The sequence below is a fragment of the Oenanthe melanoleuca genome, chromosome 1A, assembly GCF_029582105.1.
Source record: "Oenanthe melanoleuca isolate GR-GAL-2019-014 chromosome 1A, OMel1.0, whole genome shotgun sequence".
Taxonomy (NCBI): Eukaryota; Metazoa; Chordata; class Aves; order Passeriformes; family Muscicapidae; genus Oenanthe; species Oenanthe melanoleuca.
The window spans coordinates 64,207,431-64,224,454 of NC_079334.1; the positions used below are offsets into that span (position 1 = coordinate 64,207,431).

Below are 17,024 nucleotides of genomic sequence, written 5' to 3' on the forward strand. Positions count from 1 at the left end.
CAAGGCTATCATTCAAGGCAAGCAATGTTTTTGTTCTACAAGTGCTTACCACATGCATATATACCTATTCAGATTCTAGTACATGGGAGAGGATGGTTCCTCTTCTTTTTCACCTCTCTCATATATTTGTCTTAAGATCAGGTAAACAGTCCTTGGGAGGTGTTTGTCTTTCCATTGCAACAAGATGTTTCTTTTAAAAGATTTGTTTCCTTCAGACACTTAGGAGTCCTATCCATGGTATTTTAGAATACAGATGAGCTAAAAATTTGAGTTTGTGGTTAAATGAGTTATGAATCCTGAAGGTGCATGCAATTATTTCCATGGCAGATGAGTTTCTAAGTGGGGTGTGCAAGCACAACCTTATTGCAATAGCACATCCACAAAATGCAGTTGTTCACCCCTGGGAGCTGCAGAACTTGAGGATTATCTTGCCTCATGTAAAATTACTCAGCCAGGTCCTTTGCAGACCATTTGTAAAGTCATATTGAGTTCACTGTGACACTGGTTCTTTTCATCCATATTACACATTTTGTTCTGCAAACAGCAAAGGCAGTTGAGGGTTTACTTTACTGGGTTTTAAACTCTTGAATTTGTTTGGACATTGCATAAAATAATGCAGTAGCCCCATATTCGAGCAACTAGTTCTTTTGAGAGAATGTTAAAACAATTAGGGTAAGACATTAAAAATAATAAAAAATAGAATAAAATTAAGATTTTTTAAATTATTGTTTTTTACTATTAATTATAATTTTTCTGCCTTGGGTAAACAGCCAGGAGTATCCATGGACACAAGCACAATCCAGTAGGATTGAAGGAACAGTGTTGGCAGTAGTTGAAAGCTCCTTCAAATGCATGAGTTTTTCTAAGATTTACATTATTTCCTGGGTATTATGAACTGCAGGCTTGTAACTTCTTGTAAGATATATTACATATAAGCTCACATATCTACCTGTATAGGCAAGCTGATACTATCATCTTTCTTTAGTAGGAAGCAACCCTGAATGAACTTCAAATAATGCTTCCAACAGAAAGAAAAAAAGCTTTATTTTTTTTTTACAAACTGGGATTCTTGTAGCTTGAAATAGAGATTAAGAGTGGGGTAGAGAGATACTTACAAAATATAATGTATTATATGTGTTATTTGTATACTGTAAGCAAAGTAAATCCTGAAATGTGCTAAGTCAATGGATTTAATACTTTAGGAAGATGATAATGTAATAATGTTTAAAAAACAAACATGTCTCCTGTTGAATTAGATCCTGCTAATCCATGGTTTAGTACTGTATGCTGCTCCCTGAAAGAAAAAAAAATAAACCTAAAAAAATTAACTAGCACAATGCTTGATTGAAAATACGTCCGTGTTTCTGTCCTTCGGTATTAAATGGGATTCTGAGGAAACAGCTGGAGATTTCTGTGCCAAAAATGCATAAATTGATAATGTTGATTCTAAAACAGATAAGGAGCTTGCCAAAATGACCCCTACAGGTGTCAGGCAGCCTCACACTGCTTCACAAAGCAGCTCTGCCCACCCTGAGCCCATTCAGTGCCTGAGCCTCCCCGAGATCCTCCAGGCTGCAGTGATGCACCTGCTCAGAAACCCTTCTAAGAGGAGAATGCACAAAGACCTGTTACATTTTATGGACAAATATGCAAACTGATGGTCTGCCTGCTGCCACCAGCATCCTTCAGGTTATCACTGGCTCATTTTTCCAATGAGGACACCAGGGAGAGACAGTGCTGATCCAGGGAGGCTCCATATGAATCCATCACCTCTCCTTTTACTGTACTGGGACTCTGGGAGATTCTTGGCCACAAGTCCCACTCTTTTCTCCTTTAGTCATTTAAGACATATTGAAGCATTATTAAGAATACAAATATAAGTCAAAAATTCATGCCCAGTTTCCTGTTTCTGGCTCCAATTTGTGTTTGCATGCCTGATTAAGGGTGGCCTAATTATGAGATGGGCTTTGTACCAATATACCTCTCCAAGAAGCAGCAAAATCTCTGGGCACTAAGAGCAGTCAAAATCAATTCACTGATTGAGGAACCTAACCACAGACTCAGAAACTGAACACCATGTGTGTAACACCAGCTGACACACAACAGTTCAGAAATATACTTGTCCTGTCACAAATCTCCTTGAGCTATGCAGTCCAATAACAGGCACAGGGATGTGGACGTGCTAAGGCAAGATTTTCTTCCATAGCTTCCTTGAAAACATATTTTTTTAAAATATTGGTGCTGAGATGAGAGTTAAGGCATTGAAATTCTCTGTCCTCCAAGCACTAAGATAAAAAGGCTATTTATACAACTGGACTTAAATACAAAATTTTAAAACATAGACTTGGGTTAAGTGTGTGTACTATACATACACTGTATTTTAAAATCTTTATTTAAGCTATGTCTTATATTTGTCAACTGTATCTTTATCCTAAAATTAATGAAAATTATACTAGGGAAGTTCTTCTGTGTTCTGCAAAACTAACAAAGCTTATTTGAAATGATTGTACAATAATGGAACATGCATTAATTCACATGAAACGGCACAAAAATAATCAATTTGTACTACAGCACGATGAGTGCCATTCTGCATTTTAGACCAATCTTTTTCAACATGAAACATCTACTTCAACTCAGGCTATAGCAAACTGTCAGACCTTCCTCCACACCTACTGGTAGGGTTATTTTTGGATCATCCTGGAAGCAAATCACAACTATCTCAGTGGGTGTACTGGCCTCTAACAAAATGTCACGGTGGCAGCCTTGCACCACTGATTGGAGAAAAACATATTGCACTGAAGTGAACAAAAAGCAAATCTTCTAAGAATGGTTATTTGAACATTCTTCACTGCTTCTCAGCTGAGGCATCTTGTATATTCTATAAAATCTCTACCATTTCAACAACTGTGCTCACAACATGAACACCTTCAGCTAACAAAGACAATCTTCATACTAGATTAGGGGGTAGAGAAAATAATGAGCCACGATGATAGCTGTAAGTTATAATTCTCTGCTTTGAGCAGAGGGAAAGAAGGAATTAATTCTTACAGGAAAAGCACTGTAATTTTTTTTTCTTTTCCAGTTTATTCTATACTTCACAGTCTTCCTTTTTTTGGGGAGTGTTATTCTTCAATGTCAGCATCTGTCTGAAAATGAGTATTTTTAGACCTTTGTGCTTAGGAGATTTTTTTTTTTTTTCAGCTTAAGAGTTAATGGCTGAATACTGACATAATATGACAAAAGCTGTGCTGGATTTTAGGATGTCATTAAAGGAAAAAAGTCTCACTTTCTCAATTTTTACCCTATCAGAATTTTTTTCCCCCAAATATTTCTACTTAGTTATACACAGCAGATAAACCTAAAGAGTTTTTTACTGAAGCATGAATAGCTAGTGTGAATAAATAATAGTTTAGAGAATCAAATAATCATGAGAATGTCATGGAAAATGAAGGCTCCTAAGTCTGAAACTGAATTAGCTTCTGGTTTAGCAGTTCTATCCCCCCATAGCTCAGCATTTATATTGTGTATGTTCATGCAGATAAATCTGGATATATAATTAGATGTTTAGTCTCTTCATTTACACATAATGGGGCTTTCCTACTGCTTACTGAAACAAACATCTATGTATGAATTTGAAGGAACAAAATTGAAATGATCTCACAGAGGCTGTGGAATCTCCATCCTTGGAGGAGACAATAAGGTTCCTGACACTCAGCTGGGATTCATCCTGCCCAAACTGGGATATTTACAGTGGGGATACCTACAGTTTAGGTAGTCTCCCCAGAATCCCTTCCCAGTTAACAAGAATGCAAATTTCCAGATCCCCACCCAAAGGCAGCTGAGACAAACTGGATGAGACAAACTTGGAGTCAGGTAAAAGCTACCCCAGCCCAAATCCTTGTGTTATGAAATGCTACAGGTACCTGCCTTTAAAACAGTATGAAATAGTACTGGTATCTGTCTTCAAAACAGAAAAAGTATCCTAAGCAAGTGAAATGAAAATAAAGTGAAGAATTAATTAACTAAATAGAGGTGATTAAAGTAAATAAAAGAAACAATTATCATATCAAAATAAAAGACAAGAAAGATGATTAAATGAGTCTTCACAAGACCCATGAGAAACTCATGAAAGACATAATATGCCTTTACCTGGTTTTTAGTCTTTCATGATTTCATTTTAATTTTTATTCACTACCATCTGATAATTGCAAGAAACAGTTACTTTAACCATAGGCAATTTAAGCCATTTAAATTTTTTTCCAGGGCCAAGAGACAAAAGAACCTATTTATTGCCTGAGGGGATTTTTACTAAAATGAAAGCTTAATCTTTCATGTTTTTTTAAGCAAAGGCTTTTAAAAAATCATTTCTAACAATGCTGTAGGGAGACACTTCCATGGGTATGCAAAATTGAAATTATAAATTTACAATTATAAAAAAATTAATAGTTTGGGGGATTGTATTGTCTCTGTTCTTTCTGAATGAATACTCTTTCAAGCTTAAGAGAAAGTATTTAGCACATGGAGGAGAACGAATGTCCTTAGACTCTCTTGTGGTCAAAGCTATTTAGTCAGAATGTGTGGGAGAAAGAGCATTGGAGTTTCATTTGTTTGGAAATCCTCAAATATCAGATGTCCTGCTGGCTCCTCACTTCCTGGCTTGTTTTCCTGTGCTGCCAATGCAATGAAGTTGGCCTGGCCACTATCTCCTCTGTACCAGGGTGGTGCACTGATGGCTGCTAAATCCTATCTACGTAAAATAAAGCTTCAAGATGAATTTTAAATGAAACAACAATTGTTGAGGCTCTTATGACACATGTTTACAAAGGACAGAAGAAGAGCTCTTGGTCAAAGATTGTTTCAGGGGAGATATATCTGGCTAGAAACATGGATTATGTGTCTGCCATGGTTTAAGGCATACTGGAAGTACACACTTATGCCCATCTCCCTTCTGTGCAGTATTTTGCCCTTAAAAACATCAAGAGAAGGATTAAATTTAAGCATCTACCTTTGCACTGCCCCAAATGTGGGCTGTTTTCTCAACTAAGAAATATGAATTTAATGCATTATCTGGAGAGATGCAAACATTTCTTCCTGGGCTTAGTGCAAGCTTTGAAATCAGACAAAATAATTTGCACTTATGAAACACAACAAACTGAAGTGTTCTATTAAAGGAAAACTAGACCAAAAAAATACCCTTAAGGCCTCCAAACATCCACACACTGAAAGGCAGATTTAAATGTTTTCTGCCAACATATTTCAAGTTTTAGTGGCAACGCTTTGAGCTACTATGAAGAGCTTTATCCCACTAAATTCATTTTCCATGGAACAGAGAAAAATCATTGAAGATATTATTCAGGTTTACAAAATATGTAATAGGGTGGAGAATGTGGAACCAGATAAGGAAGGTTAAACTGAAGAACATTTTAACAAGGCTTGATTTTAGGTTGGTTGTGCAACATAAATAGGTCAGTGGGACTATTAGAGATTTTTCAAGCTAATAGAAACACCTGTGTACAGGTACCATCTATAGGACTTTCAAAGGCAACTGGCATTCTGAAGACACTATTTGAAAGGCTAAATGTCCAGAATTTTTTTAATATAACGTAAGTTCAATGTGCTAGCCAAAATCATTAACCTTTTTGGAAAAACCCCTGTTATCTGCTCTACAATACCACCCTGAGCAATAGGAGATTCTGGTTACCCCAAAGACATATCTGCCCAGCCCAGTGGAAGCACCTGTCTACCAAGGGGCTCTGCAGACCTGGGCATCAGATAAAACAACTTCCCAGATACTCAGGGAGCCTCCAGATCAAAAGAGAACAGCAAATCAAACAGGCTGGATAAGAAGACTGTGTTGGAGAGGGAAAGAGAGAAATGTGGGCCTTAAGGTTAAATCCAAGTTCTGTGTGTACATGGCAAAAAAAAAAAAGTGCACAACAGGAACATTCTGGTGCCACTGTGCCACAGCAGCAGAAAAAGGGAGTTAATTCCCAGCCCCTCTGCCCCACACTGAAGTGCACTGAGTTGCCCTGGAAACTCTTGTCAGTTTGGGCCAAGATGTGTTGTGTGTGTCTTGGGAGGACAAGGCTGCTCAGACATTTATCAGCTAAACTGCAGAGATGTCACAGAGCATGCATGAAATGCAACATTTCTGCTCCTATAAATGGGTGGCATTTAGACAGGTGTAACATGGAAACACTGACACTGGGAATGGTCTTTTGCAAAATGCTAAGTCCCAGCTCCAGGACAGAGGGAAGAGATTGCTCAGGTTTTAAAAAAAACCACATCAGCAAGCCAAAATTATTTTCACTCAACCTGCTTCTCAGACATGTTGCTAATGAATATTATTTTTAGGTCAAGATGAGGCTCATGCCAAAACCAGTAAAATTATGCACAAACTTCACACTAGCCAAGCTTATTTCCATTTAACCTCTGTCCCAAACAAACAATAAAACTGTAATATAATGGGAGCCCTGGCCAGCACTAACACCCAGCACCACACTCAGTCCCAGTTCTATTGTGCAGTGAAGACTGTTTTCCTTACTGATGAGCTCAAACAGTCTGCCATGAATTACTTTTCCATGGGGGATAAATACACACTTAAACAAGATTAAACACAAATGTTCTTTAGTGGTGTCTAAAATAATATGAATGCTTTTTAGAACAGCAATAAACACACTTCATGATGCAAATAATTACACCCTGCAGCCTTTATGTAACAATAAGTGGCCAGATTCTCTACTCAGCTATATCACTGTAAACCCAGAGTAACTACACTGAATCAACATCTCTCTCCGTGGATTCTGGAGATCCTGAAGTGTTACCTAAATCTGAATTTGTCCCAGTTTCTCTCTAGAGTTTAGGAGACATGAGACACACATGGCTGGAAATCCACATGGTGCTCATGGAGGCATTTCCACCTCTTATCCTGGCCCTTTTGCCCCCATAAATCTGGCTTCTGCTCAGTGCAATAAAGTCAGAATCTGGCTGTGTATTCCTTGTGCATCTGATGTCACTTCTGTAACTGTGTACTCAGGACCAGAAGAAAGCTCAACTGAGATGCAGCAAGAGAAGGGAAAAAATAAAAACGACTTTAGAAAAATTCATGAAGGGCAAAGGCAATATGTGCATGTGATGGGAATCAAAGATCAGTATCTGGGGGATTAAAGCAAACCACCTCAGCTGATTTTCCTTTGGCTGGGAAGAATTTGGTCATGTTCTGAATTCTTTGTGAAAAGTTAATTTTATCTTAAGTTTCCCATGCAATTGTAATTTTCACGGAGAGTTTTTTAAGATGGGTCTGTTAAGTTTTAATGGCCCCTGAAATGAATCTGGAAAGGTCAACATGTCCACATTGGACCACTTGAAAAAGCAATTATTTGCTTGAAAATAACAGCAACAAAATTGTAGTCAGCTATTAAATGTTCTTCACAATTTACACGAGCACAGAACTTACGACACAACATGGGATCAGCGTTTTAACAACCACCTTCCCTCGAGGCCCATATTTGTGTGCTGGAAGCAGGAACTCTGCTCTTACCAGGACTTGTGAGGGCTCCCAGAGCACCAGTCGTTGTGGAGAGAGGGTTTGCATTGGTGGTGGTAGCTGAGGTCTGGGCGGCGGCTGCTGCGGCTGCTAAAGTTGCCAAATTCTGTAACTGTAAAGCGTTCATGCCTATGTGGAGAAGCAATAGGGTTAATTAAAACAGGCAATAATCATCATAACCATAATCATAATCATCTAAAAGTGCTGTTTTCAATGGTCATGGAGCTTAGGGTATACCTTGCCCATAAACTTGATTCTTTTCATTCCCAAGATATCTATAATCTCAAACCACCTCTTACAGTTCCTGAGTATTTCTCATCTTTCTACCCTGGAGTTGAGAGAATGCACCAAAGACACCAGCCTATACTTCAGGAAAATTAAACCTGGTTTGTGCTTCTTCTAAGGGAAGTGTAGAATTAAAAGTCATTTAAGCTCTGTGTGAAGCCCAGGCACAATATTATTTCCTGAAACAATGGGGGATGTAAAGATAACTAGCATTTAAAACACATTCAGGACAGGATCATATAAATAGGATGAATAAAATTTGTCTCCCATGTCTCCTCTGAATATAACCACTAAGGTTACTTTGTGCAGTAGCCAATAATTGTGCTCATTTTCCTTTTGATGGTTCATTTCTAAAACCACAAATGCACTAAGTACATCAAATTAGTATCAGCCTGACCACAGAACCATCACTGAGACAGGGATTTTCAGGCTGTAAGCTCTGGACTATGATGCCAAGACTACTGAGTCAATCTGTCACTTCATTATTTTAAAAGATGTGGGTGAGATGCACCTTTATTTTAGGGAAAACCTTAAAGAAATGGAGGCATTTAAATGTAATTTAGATGGCAAGCAAAAGAGGACAAAAATTAAAGAAAGCTTTTGTGAAACAGAAAAAAAAAGATGATTAAGCAACAGCCAATGGCATACATTTGCTTAAATCTGAGGGTCAGGAGTTGGGTCTCTCCAAAGGAATTAAAAAGAAAACACCTTTTACCTTGGACTAGATAAAGTTCTTGGGCACAGACTCTAGGGTGAAATACTTCAGTAAGAGCTAAAATGCAGATATAAGATGGGTGCAAGCATTAACCAGACAGACTAAAAGAGTTTTATTATGTTCTTGTAGTCCTGATAACACAAGAACACTCACAAAATGTTAGGTAGGAAGAGCAATACCTTTTCCAGACCTAGTGATAGAGCTGGGAAGATTGCAAGACTGTTGGGGAACACTCAAAGAAGAGTTAGAGTGCCTAGAAACTTGTCTGATTTTTTTCTGAATGTCAGTTTGCCTAGAAGAGATGTTACTTCTCCCTGCACGCTTTGTATCTCAAACAGGGGAGCTTAACAACAACTTGGAGAAAATGAAAAAAAGAAAGTTTAAATACAATACTTGGTAAGTATGTTTGAGAAGAAAAAAGTGCAATGAAGGAGAGGTACTTTGTAGGAATTCAGAGCTCCTACAATAATGGAGAGTAATATTACTTTCAAACACAGGTAATGCATACTCAGGTAAGTAAAATCAATAATCTCAATAAAGAGGAATTCTTACTGTCACACCATTATGGACTGTGAAATAAACCTTGATGTAAGCATCTATTTGTGAATAAAGCCCCAAAATTAAATACAGCATGTTCATACAGCCAGGCCAGGCCTCAGGTGAGCTGAGGTTCTAATGTGGGCATCTCAGTCAATGCCCAAATTCAGTTTAGATGTTAGTATTTCTGAAAATGTGACACAATTGCAATGGGACGAGTTAAGATTTTAGTTGATCCAAAATATATCAACTCAGTCATGGAACTTGAACAAGACACTTGGAGAAATTACGTGACCAAGAAAGCTCTTTAGGGTTTCTTTTGGAGGCTAAAGGCCATCTTCAAAGATAAGGCTTTTCTCAAACATTACTAATCCAAGCTATTTTGGAAGACACAGTTCAGAGAGAGATTCAGGTATGCAAACAATAGGGTTTTATTTTTTAAAATTACATGTCTGACTTACTGGCTTGCCTTGGGTGTGAGTACTTTTTTCCCCACCAAAGAATTATCTTGCTTTGGTAGTAAGACTGCAGACTATTTCAAACAAGATTTTGAGGATGGAAATGACTTAAGCTGGGACCCAAATCTTTGTGAACAAAGCAGTCAGTAACCCTCATAATGAGATACGGAATTAATTTTCATCCTGGACTCATATTGGTCCTTAATTATAATTTACCTTCCTATTTCATAAGGAGAATAAGTAATTCAGCAAAGAATATCCAGCAAACATTGCTGATCTTCGCTGAGGCTGTATTTTCATGCTATTCTGTAACAAGGATTTGGGAAAGCAGTGGGCTGCTCTCCTCCAGAGGAATGGCTTTCTATCACCCACTGCTTAGTTATTCATCAAAAGGATCAGTCATAATTTCTTCTGTGTGAGGCTTTCTTTGGACTTTTAAATGGTGTACATGGTAGGATTAAATAATTGTGATGAATACAGAATGGTTCTAGAGGACAGCCTAAGCCAGACAAGGTCAACAGGCAGCAGAGCAAACAACTGCTCCCTTTGCACTCATGAATCCCCTTGCACCTCTGTGGATGCAAAACAAATACCATCATTGCTTCATTCCACATTTTCTTTTTTTTTTTTTTTTTTTTTTAAATAGTGGGACATTTTCTGTATAAGCACAGGAAGAACCCATCAACTTGGCAAATGAGTTTCAATGCCCAAAGAAGATGAATTAACAAGAGCTTGGGGGTGATGAAGCTGTCTCCCCACCCAATAGTTTTACTGTAGCAATGACTGTAAGACATTGGCCACAAAGCAGCCTAAAGATCTTATAGGGCTTCAGCTTGGGTGTCTGCAGGAGAGAAACCTGCTGGCTGTCTCACCTGAGTAGGAGAAGAGCAGCAAAGATCCCCCACTGAACCAAGCCCCCAAATGTGTCAGCAAGGGCTCATGGCACACTCTGCCACCCAGCATGCTCTAGAGCCCATTTGTCAACAGTTTTATCACTTAATATGCATCCTCTTTAGGATCCTCTGTCTGCTCAGATCTGAAAAATGAGTCCTGTCATCACTGTTTCAAGTTCCCCAGGCATTTTACCATCTCTTCTCCCTCATTATTGGTTTCTCCCATCAACTTGTCAGGAATGTCAACATCCCACTTGATTGGACAAACTTGGAGGAGGGAAACCAAATGCTCTGAAGTCCCAGACCCCAAAAGTACTTTGCTTTCAGATAGGGATTTTTGGTTCAATTGAACCACAGCTAAAGTACAGTTCTGCAGTTCTGTGGGATGAATCTGCTCTCTCATTCTCTCCCCTTTCACACACTCTTCACACATTTCACATCCTACAGTTTTTTCAAAACAGTCCCAAATCCCGCAACAGAGCTGGACAGTAAATGAGTAGATGGATTTTATTTGAGAGTGCTGCTCACTCAGCAAATGCACCTCTCTCTGAAGAAATGCAAATTGCTTAACGCTGAGCAACAGCCTCATAGGCAGAGCTGCACATGAAAAATGAATATCCTCCTGTAGAGGAAAAAAACCCCTTCTGGGTAAGGAATAACTCTTGATCTTCATGATGGAGACAATGTTGGGAATTAAAGAGAAATGATTAAAAAACCCAGATTCACAATACAGTTTGATTCCATTTTTAATAGCATGTATTTACCAATGTGCTATCAGCTTGGCAAATATTCAAGATCGCAAGGAAATTCAACTTTCATTTTGTTATTTGGCAGATTAAAAAAACAATTAAATTATGTACAAAACAGATGCACAGTATGCCTTGCTTGAAACTTAAGATTTTTTAAAAAATTATTTATAAGGATAGGGGCATGAAAATTTAATTTAATGTTCACCTTAGGTAATTTTGTGTCTTATTGTTCACAGCAATTACCATAAATCTACATATCAATAAGTGAGAACAGATGTCAGTTGTTACAAGTGCTTGCCAATCAGGCCTGTTAAAAAGTGACAGATGGATGGTGATAGAACATTCTCATAAGGCCTATTAGCACATTCACAGGAAATTTTTGTAGTGCTGCACAGTCACAGATGCAGTTCTGTGAAAACACGGGGAAATTTGAGAGCACGAGATTTACATTTTACAACTTCTTGTGCTGCCTCTGACACAAACTTTCATACAATGAAGTAATTTGCCTCGTTTCAGTCACTGCAGCTTTTGTCCTGTGATAACTGCAAATTTGGAATTATTGGGTATTTGTAGAGGAGGGAATGGAGTCACAAGCCATTCCTGAAGACTTCTAAGGCCTCATCAGCTCTTGGGTTTCTAAAACCATAATAAAATCATACTGGAAAATAGCTGAGATTTGCTTACTGCACAAATTGCTAAAAAAGGAAGGCAACAGCTACATTTAGTGGCACCGTGTGCAAGGAGAGTTTCAAAGTCAGTGGTGATTATCAGAACCAAATTTGATCACTCACAAGTAGTTCCCACTGAATTGACTTCCTTTGCTTTGGAAATTTTATCCTTCTCAATTATTAGGATTTATTCCATCTGAATTAAATCCTGGCTGCAGCTTAAAAACATGTGGATTAAGGTAAAATTTATCAACTCCAGGCTAAGAAGCAACTATTTGCTAACACTGACATCAGCCATTTGGATGCTGATGGTAAAATGTGTATAAAGGTGTGGAGGGCTATTCCAGCAATATTCTAAGAATTAAAAAGACAGGAGATCTAAGTGCCATCTCCATCAATCCACATATCCTCAGTGGCTACTTTTAGAAAAGCTGCTTATCTGAAAAGTGCTTGAGGTACCCTGACCCATTATTGTTTGATTGAGCAAAGACCTTAAAAGAACTTTTAAGTCCACAATTTATTCTGTCCTAGATTTTAAGAGTATGTGCTTAAATCTGACTGCAGGTTCACAGAATCATAGAATAGTTGAATTGGAAAGGGATCTTAAAGATCACCTAATTCCAACAGCCCTCAAGCCATTTTTTGACTTATGTCAAAGGATTTCAGCCCATTTTCAGGTTATACATGCTGTAAACACATCCTGGCAAGAAAAGTGCTTTTGTCCATTGAAACTTCTTCAGTTCTAGTTGGAAGGATTCATCTGATCTATGTCCAAAAAAAATTACTCACTCAGGCTCTCGCTATAGTCGAAGAAGAGAGAGGAGGTAATGAAACTGTCTGATCCTAAAAGAGAATCATAGAACCATTGACTCATAGAAAATTTGAGTTGGAAGGGACCATAAAGACCATCTAGTTCCAACCTCCCTGCTATGGGAAGGGCCACTTTCCATTAGTCCAGGTTGCTCTAAGTGCCCCCTTTCAAGGGACATCTTTCACCAGACCAGCTTGTTCCAAGCCCTGTCCGACCTGGCCTCAAACCCTTCCAGGGGTGGGGCATTCCCAGCTCTCTGGGAAACCTGTGCCAGGGCTTCACCACCCTCACAGGGAAGAATTTCTTCCTAATATATGTAGCATTTTCCTAATATCCACAAAACAGATTAACCCCAACCTTGGTAGGATGCATCATTGCCTGGGAGTGACTCCCTCTTCACTGACATTCCAGAGAAATGGGATCCTTTCTTTCCAAACTAGTGGAGCTCAGTTGTACAAATTCCATCCCCAGAGGGACCAAGGCAATAAAAAGCCCCCTCAACCTCCATTTACTGGTTATGGAAAGCCCACACACTACAGATCTTGTGCCAAAACTTGCACATCGTGCACTTTTACCACCTGAATAAGCATATCTCCTAAATGCTGAGCACTACTCTTTCTTCTCAAGGTGCCTCTTCTTCTCCTCTGAGAAGGAGCAATGTCTGGATTGTGAACAGGCTCCCTTGCTGCAAACTCTGTCTCTCCAAAAATGCTAAACAGAGTTGTCTAGTTTATTAGTTAAAAGAAAAAGGAAAAAAAAAAAAAAAAAAAAAAAAAAAAGCAAGCTAATTTTATGTGTTAAAATAACTAGGACTTTCAATGGAATTAGTGTTACAAAAGCTGAATATTTTTGGTCCCCGAGGTCAACATTTTCAAAACTGGTAGTTATCTTTAAGAAACAGCTATCTCCCTTGAGCTGGAAACAGTTTGTCAGTGACCTTTACTTTTAATATGATATCCCTAAAGAGGTCATAGCAGGAGAAATCCTCCTTCTGTATGGCTTTGCTGGAATGAAGCCATCCAAGAGTCAGAGGATATAAAGGATCCTTTGGCCAGTGCAAAAGTATAGAGCTTTTGTGCAGATGGTCCTGGCTTCCAACTGGTCCCTCCAGATCCACTGAGCCAATCCAACAATTAGAGGAAAATATTCAGGAGGCAGAACCTCGCAGACTTTCTCTCACCCATCTGCTCCTACAGACTCTGCAACAGGAGGAAATCTGGCTTGGGTAGTGGAAGAAGGGTGGAATGGATAGAGCAGGGCTCAGAAAGGGCCAGAAGTTCAACCCAAAATGTAACCAAACTGTGAGAGAACTTGGACAGGACTGGAAAAAATATATACATTGGAAAAATATAAAAAGTCCCAGCTGCAGAGGGCTTAGAGATCTGAAAGACAAAGAAAAACCCATAGTTTCTCCTCCTGTATAACTTCAGAAAGCAAAATACACTGTTATTCAATGAAATTAAGAGCCCTTTGTGTCTTTTATGAGTACTGTACTTTTTTTTATGTCTTGAATGGTCACACATAAAAAAAATATTGCTCTATAAACCAATATTTGTTCCTGCCAAAACATTTGACATTAATGGACTAGAGAAAATCTTCCTAGACTGTATAATGTTTAAACACAGAAAACATTGAAATATTTTCTACAACCACCCTAGCAATAGTAAACCTCCTTTTACACTGTCTGTATAGTAATTCCCCAGCTCTTAAACAGGCAGGTTGGCTTAAATAACTGCAGGTTTTAGGACCTGCTCCAATGCCAGCCAAATTCACTTCAAACATTCAAGCAACATCAATCTCCTTTGAACTAAGCTTCCCACGCAATTTGTATGTATTTGTAGGAGGAGTTTTTAGTTTGCTTGAAAGGTTGGTATTGTTTAATGTAGCTTACATTGTCTTTTAAAGTAAGACAATCAAATCACATAATATAATTCATCTACATTATTAGCCTTCCTCAAAGACAAAGTGCAGGCTAGACACTGAGGCTGGAGAGGCACGAGAGAGGAAATACTGCCTTTAAATTAGCATTAGCATCAGAAGATATCAGAGAAGGGGAGGAAAAGTGAAGAAGTGCTCACTATGAAATACACTCACAAGGATGCATGTCCTTGCATGTTTTATATAGGACAATGAAGCAGACTTTGGCAAGGTAGAATTAGTGCCTGTAATCAAGACCAGGGGATTACTGTAATACCAAAGGCACCACTGCCAGCTCTCCCACCTTTATTACCAGTCTCAACATATTACATTGTTTTCTTTGGCTTGACTCATGAAGAATGATTTCATGAAAATCTCATTTTTCAATAGAAGTGAGATAAAACAGAATTGGGCATGGAACCTTAAAGCTTGGAAAGCAAAATGGCAAGCTACAGCTTTTTGTCTCTCAAATTTCAGGATCTAAATTTTTGTTAAACCAGTTTCATGATTTGCTTGGACTTCACAAAATGCTGAATATATAGCAGGGGCAGTTGGCTGCTACAGCAAGAGCAGTGTTCACTTTCAGACCTGGTGCTGAGTGTTTAATGCCTGCATGTTAGAGAGTTCTTGAGAAAAATCCCCATTTTTCTTTAGACTGTATTCCCAGCTTACAGACAAACAAACAAACACAGAAACAAGCAAACTCCAATATTCTTCAATCACAAGCACCTAAAAATCCCACTCCCTTCACCAAAATCAAAGAATCACTGTTTTTGCAACATAAGAACTACGACCAGTCTGAGATATGGTATTAGGGAAAGGGAATTTAAAACTGCACACTGAAGAGCAGTGTCTTTGCTCTGCTAGCAAAGAAAATTGCTTTGATTTAAGAAATAATATCACTGAGAATAGAAAATAACTCTTCCCCTGTGCAGTGGGGTTTGTGCTGTTCTTCTGCTCTATACAGAGACAGCACAAGCTTTAGCAGTACAAATAAACACTTGCAGATGCAAAGGGCCCTAATTTTGTGCAAGGGGGGGTAGCTGTATCAGAAGTCCTAACGTAGCAAACCGTGACTTCATCAAGATTTAAGCACAAAAGAGATGCTAGAGCCCTGACATGGAAGTAAGGGTGGAATTTCAATGGCTCATGTGGCTTTTGATCAAAGTTTTAGTGTCTGAATTACATGGTAAGCACACCCATCGACTTCAAGGATAAAAAATTTGCACCCCTCAAACACAAAGTTCAAAGAACTTGAAAGCTGCAATGACGGATCTTCTTTAGCACCTCACTCAATTGTGACTGGATTTTATTCCTCACTTTGAAATGTTATATTAATAGGCAAACTATATGCAATATGGAATTACATATTAGATTCTTTTTTTTTTGTGAAATGAACCTATACAGCTTAAGTTAAAAAACTCTAGGCTTTCACAAATGTTCAAAGATAGCTTCAGCTGGTAATGCAAGCTTTTGCTGCAGACACAGGAGTACTTTCTATTCCTTTCACAAAGCATCATATACAAATTGTTAATACCAGATGCACTGCATGACGCAGTGCTGCCTGATTTCCAAGGAGAGGACACGAACTCTCAGTTCTAACAATGAAATAGTGCTTAGTTTTTGGCACTTTCATGTAGAGATGCAGCTTGGAGAACAATTTAGTATCACTAATTTTACCTTGAACATTAAGATTTAAGAGTCGCATGTTTTGGGGAAAGGAGTAAACTTCAAGCAGTTTTGATAACATGAATATAAGACATAAAATACAACATTTTTTTCCAAGAGAGGTAGTCAGTCATCAAATTATCCCATAGATGAGTGCATTAGCAATCTAATTTGCAGTTGAAAAAAGTATATCCCTCGAGTAAAAATGGTGTGCCACTATGATTTCTTAAGATGACTTTCTCCTTAGTCTCAAGACCATATGATTTTCAGAGAATAAATCACATCCTGGATTGAAAGCCCATCCTGGAAATACTTGACTAAAATCCTTGGTTTCAAGAGAGTTCTTGAAAACAAAGCTGAATCTACACTAACAGTGAGAAATAGGCAACAAAAACTTCTACAGTGCACATAATGTGATGGATATCACATTATTTCTCCTCAGTGTCCCAATTCTTTCATTTTGTAGACCTAACCAAATATGAAAACATTAAAACACAATCTTTGAGCTCAAAACCACTTCCAATACTGCCAAGTATAAAACTGTTGCTGAACCGCTCTGTTCTGTTTATCATATTAAGATACATTATTTTGATGGAAAAAATGCTAGATTGCAAGTGTAACATAATAGAAGCAGCAAGCACTGCCAGCAGGTCTGAGGAAGAGCGAATAATTCAGAGATATTGTCATCTGTAGGCCAATTTATATTGTCAGACAGCAGGTTCACATTATTCTCTGATGTCACTGCAATAATGGCATAATATAACGATTGAGCAAAGA

The 17,024-nt window shown here is 38.3% G+C and overlaps 1 protein-coding gene across 13 annotated transcripts in view; it reads right to left on the reverse strand.

The window, feature by feature from the left end:
* CELF2 (CUGBP Elav-like family member 2) overlaps positions 1 to 17,024 on the reverse strand; it is a 373,808-nt gene that overhangs the window by 32,609 nt on the left and 324,175 nt on the right. For all 13 annotated transcript variants that reach the window (XM_056507927.1, XM_056507918.1, XM_056507892.1 and 10 more), the window contains one exon: positions 7,541 to 7,675. In XM_056507927.1, the coding sequence (XP_056363902.1) occupies positions 7,541 to 7,675 (135 nt within the window). The remainder of the gene's footprint in view (positions 1 to 7,540; positions 7,676 to 17,024) is intronic.